We start from the raw sequence: 4009 nt of genomic DNA on the forward strand, positions 1-4009 counted from the left end.
TTGGTCTTTAATTGCCTGACTCCATGATTATGCATTATGTCACTTGTGGCAGGGCACTGGGTTATATTCAACTCGGTAATCAAGCTATCCACAGCAGGTATCTTGATACAAGTGGACACCTCTTATATGTTTTCTTAGTGGATAAATGAGTAAAAATTAACATTAGAATACTTATAAGAATATTTTTCATTGTTTTATAGGTAAACTGCTTTAATATCTGGAATCAGCATCAATAAAGGAATAGATGGAACACAAGAGCAATATAACTTACTTTGTCCTCTTGGGCCTTACACAGAATCCAAAGGTGCAGAAAGTACTTTTTGTTATGTTCTTGATTTTCTACATCTTGACCATGGCGGGAAATCTGCTCATTGTTTTGACCATAACCTTCAGTAAGACCCTGGGCTCACCAATGTATTTCTTTCTTGCTAGCTTATCATTTATGGATGTTGTTTATTCTACAGTCATTTCCCCAAAATTGATTGTAGACTTGTTCTTTGGAAAAAATACTATATCCTTCAAGTTTTGTATGACTCAGCTTTTTACAGAACATTTTCTTGGTGGATCAGAGGTCTTTCTTCTGTTGGTGATGGCCTATGACCGCTATGTGGCCATCTGTAAGCCCTTGCATTATTTGGTTATCATGAGGCCGTGGGTATGTGTTTTACTGCTGGTAGTTTCCTGGGTTGGAGGTTTTTTGCACTCAGTAATCCAGTTGGGCACTATTTATGGGCTCCCATTCTGTGGCCCCAATGTCATTGATCATTTCATATGTGACATGTACCCCTTACTGAAACTTGTCTGTGTTGACACCTATGTCATTGGCCTCTTGGTGATGGCCAATGGGGGACTCATCTGCACAACTGTGTTTCTGCTCTTACTTGTGTCTTATGCTGTCATCTTCCACTCTCTGAAAAACCTGAGTCGGGAGGGGAGGTGGAAAGCTCTCTCCACCTGTGGCTCCCACATCACTGTGGTTGTCCTCTTTTTTGTCCCCTGTATTTTCACGTATGCAAGACCAGCCAAGACTTTCCCCATTGACAAGTCATTGAGTGTGTTTTACACAGTCATAGCCCCCATGCTGAACCCCTTCATCTACACTCTGAGAAACTCAGAGATGACAAGTTCCATGAAGAAACTTTGGAGAAGAAAATTCTTATCAGGTAGCAAATGAGTGAGTTGCCACTATGAACAGAGTCATTTCAATATAAAACTGTCTCTTTAGGAATCATAAGACTTTTAGAAACTGATGCTAACTTCCTTTCCCTCAAATGAATTTCTGGTAAATATAATCAAACAATAAATTATGTGTTTGTACCATTAATGCATTTCTCTGCTGTAACTATATAAGGTCTTGTTTATCACTGCACTGAAAAATTATAGTGCACATGTAGTTGGGAGTCAGTATAGAATATGTAGAAAATTAATAAGATTTTTTTTATAGCTTTACAGTATTTTTTAAATTTATGAATTAATTTTAGTTCCTTCTGATTTCTTGTTTTCTTTTGCATTGATTCTCTTTATCATTCTATTTGTATTCTATATAAGTGGTGGCAATTATTTGACCACAGTGGCATTACATGTGAAATTTTAGTGCAATATTTTATTCTTTAAATTATAAAATCATAATATAAAATGACATTAAAAATAGAACCCACAGGGGCTAGGGTTGTGGCTCAGTGGTAGAGCACTAGCCTAGCATGTGCAAGGCACTGGGTTCCATCCCCAGTACCACATAAAAATAAAGAAATAAAATAAAGGTATTGTGTCAATCTACAACTCAAAAAATATTAAAAAAATATAACCCACACAAAATGGCAAGACTAGAATAAATCTTGTGTTTGTTCCCCACCAAAGTCTCCCAGTGCTACTTGCAGATGCACACACTGGGCTATTTCTAAAATTCTTCAAGAAAGAAATGTTATCATTTGTGACAATGAGAATTACCTTGGAGGAAATTACACTAAGTGACATAGGGTGGATACAGTAAAAACAAATAGTGCATGATATTTATTATATGTGGCACTTATAGGAGCAAAATGCATAATGATGGTTGTCATGGGCTGGAGGGTGGTGGAGGAGCAGAGATGTTGGTCAAAGAGTACAAAGTTTCATTTGAAAAGCTAAATGATATCTGGTGTCTTACGACAATGATACTTTCATAAGATGATGTGTGCGTCAATTAGCTCAATTATGGTGATCATTTTGATACTATCGGTTATCAGTGGTGAGTTCTGTTCCCTCAAATGTTGAAGTTTGAACATTAGTGAAGCATGCCGAGGCAAGCATATAAAGCAGGGTTTATTTAAAAAGGGGTAACATAGATGTCTCCCGGGAGGGAGAAGGGGGCCATAGCTGGTATCCTCATATGCCAAAAAGTGAGGTGTTCTGCCCTTTTTATACGTCCTAGGCTTCCTTTGCTCTCCGGCCCTCTTCTCCTTATCTTTCTCCCTCCTGCTTAAGTGACCAGGAATGCTGGGTGGGATGGCCAAAAGGTGAGAACCATGTGGGCAGAAGGGGGAAGGGCAGGATGGTGCAGTCCTGGACACATCAATTATCATCTTTATAGCTCCCTGTAGGGAGGGGCAATTCCTGGGACAGGTTACCTTAGCAACAAGTTGGAGCAGGGGGAAGTTCTTGATAAGGGTGGTGGAAGGGCTCTGAAGGAATCAACAGTTTAATCCCTCAGGGGACAGACTCCAACTTCCCAGGACTCACTCAAACTTGGCCTGACTTCATCTGACCTGACTCAATTCACCTATCATCTATACCGACTTCCTGTCTAATTCTGGCTTCAGTGTCACAATGTGTGTGTGTGTGTCTATGTATGTGTTCATGTGTGTGTGCATGCATGAGTATGTGTGTGTAGATATATCATTTTGTCTACCTGAAGTGTGTATGATGCTATTTGTCAATTTTACCTCAATAGGGCTAAACATTTTTAAATATAAAAAATGCTTATGATACTAACAAATATAACTACTATTTGATGCAATTTAGCATTTTCTTGTTACCTGTTCCTAGAAGACCTGTTTTAGTAGAGAGTCACAATTAAAATTATTGTGCTTTAAGTTTCTTAGATTGTCCATTTATATTTATAGTTATGACACAACTTTATGAAACTTATGTTCATTGGGTAGTTGTTTTCAAACTTTGAAATTGCTTCTTTTTCTTTTTTCTGATTGTCCTTATATGCATCTATTTAATTTTCTACTATCTTCAGCATTTCTTTTAAACTCTACCACTGTTAATTAATTTCTCTGGTTGAATTGCATTGGCTCCTACATCCAGCAAAATGTGAAATAATGGTGATAAGAACTGAACTTTATCTTAATTTATATTTTTTTTGATTTTTTTTAAATAATCAAGAATGATATCACTTTTCAAAATGTCTTTTTATATGTCATTCAGATAACTACATGATTGTATCCTTATATATACTAATATGATCAATTATATCATTTGAATTTCTTGAACTGGATCATCTTGGCATTTGTGGAACAAATTTTGCTAGGGATGTGTTATATTGTTTTTTATATTGCTGGATTCTGGTTATTCTTTTCAAAGGACTTTTGTATTAATTTCTGTAAATTTAAACAGTCTATAGATTTTTATAAGTACATTATTTGTAATTTTATATATGGATCTTATCTGATTAACTTTATAAAAATTCACACCCTCAATATTTTTAACCCTGTCACAGTTAAGGTTTACTTTCACAGTTAGTGTTAGCACTTTTGACTAGCTAATATGTTATATATTTTTATTTAAAATTTATTATTATTATTTGTTTTCTTTCTAGAATGTATGCCTACTGTTAGGATCTCAGTTTCTATGATCCTACTGGAACAGAAAATAGTTGTTGAAAGAATGCCTTATAAAAATAATTAGTTTCACTGTTTAAAATAATTTATTAAGTAGCATTGAGGTAGTGTTTTCTCTACATGTTTATAACAATCACCACCATCATTTATAAAACATTTATCATTGCCAGGAATTGTTCTAAGCA

At 35.6% G+C, this 4009-nt stretch overlaps 1 protein-coding gene across 1 annotated transcript; it reads left to right on the forward strand.

The window, feature by feature from the left end:
* The first annotated feature begins 244 nt into the window (after nt 1-244).
* On the forward strand, nt 245-1174 carry LOC143391639 (olfactory receptor 4A47-like). The gene has a single exon (XM_076844399.2). The coding sequence runs from the start codon at nt 245-247 to the stop codon at nt 1172-1174; it is 930 nt and encodes a 309-aa protein (XP_076700514.1).
* Nucleotides 1175-4009: the final 2835 nt, after the last annotated feature.

Source organism: Callospermophilus lateralis, chromosome 2 (genome assembly GCF_048772815.1).
Source record: "Callospermophilus lateralis isolate mCalLat2 chromosome 2, mCalLat2.hap1, whole genome shotgun sequence".
NCBI classification, from domain to species: Eukaryota; Metazoa; Chordata; class Mammalia; order Rodentia; family Sciuridae; genus Callospermophilus; species Callospermophilus lateralis.

Bases quoted from the DNA above. Each gene is read 5' to 3' on its own strand.
- LOC143391639 (XM_076844399.2), top strand. From the start codon at position 245: ATGGAACACAAGAGCAATATAACTTACTTTGTCCTCTTGGGCCTTACA.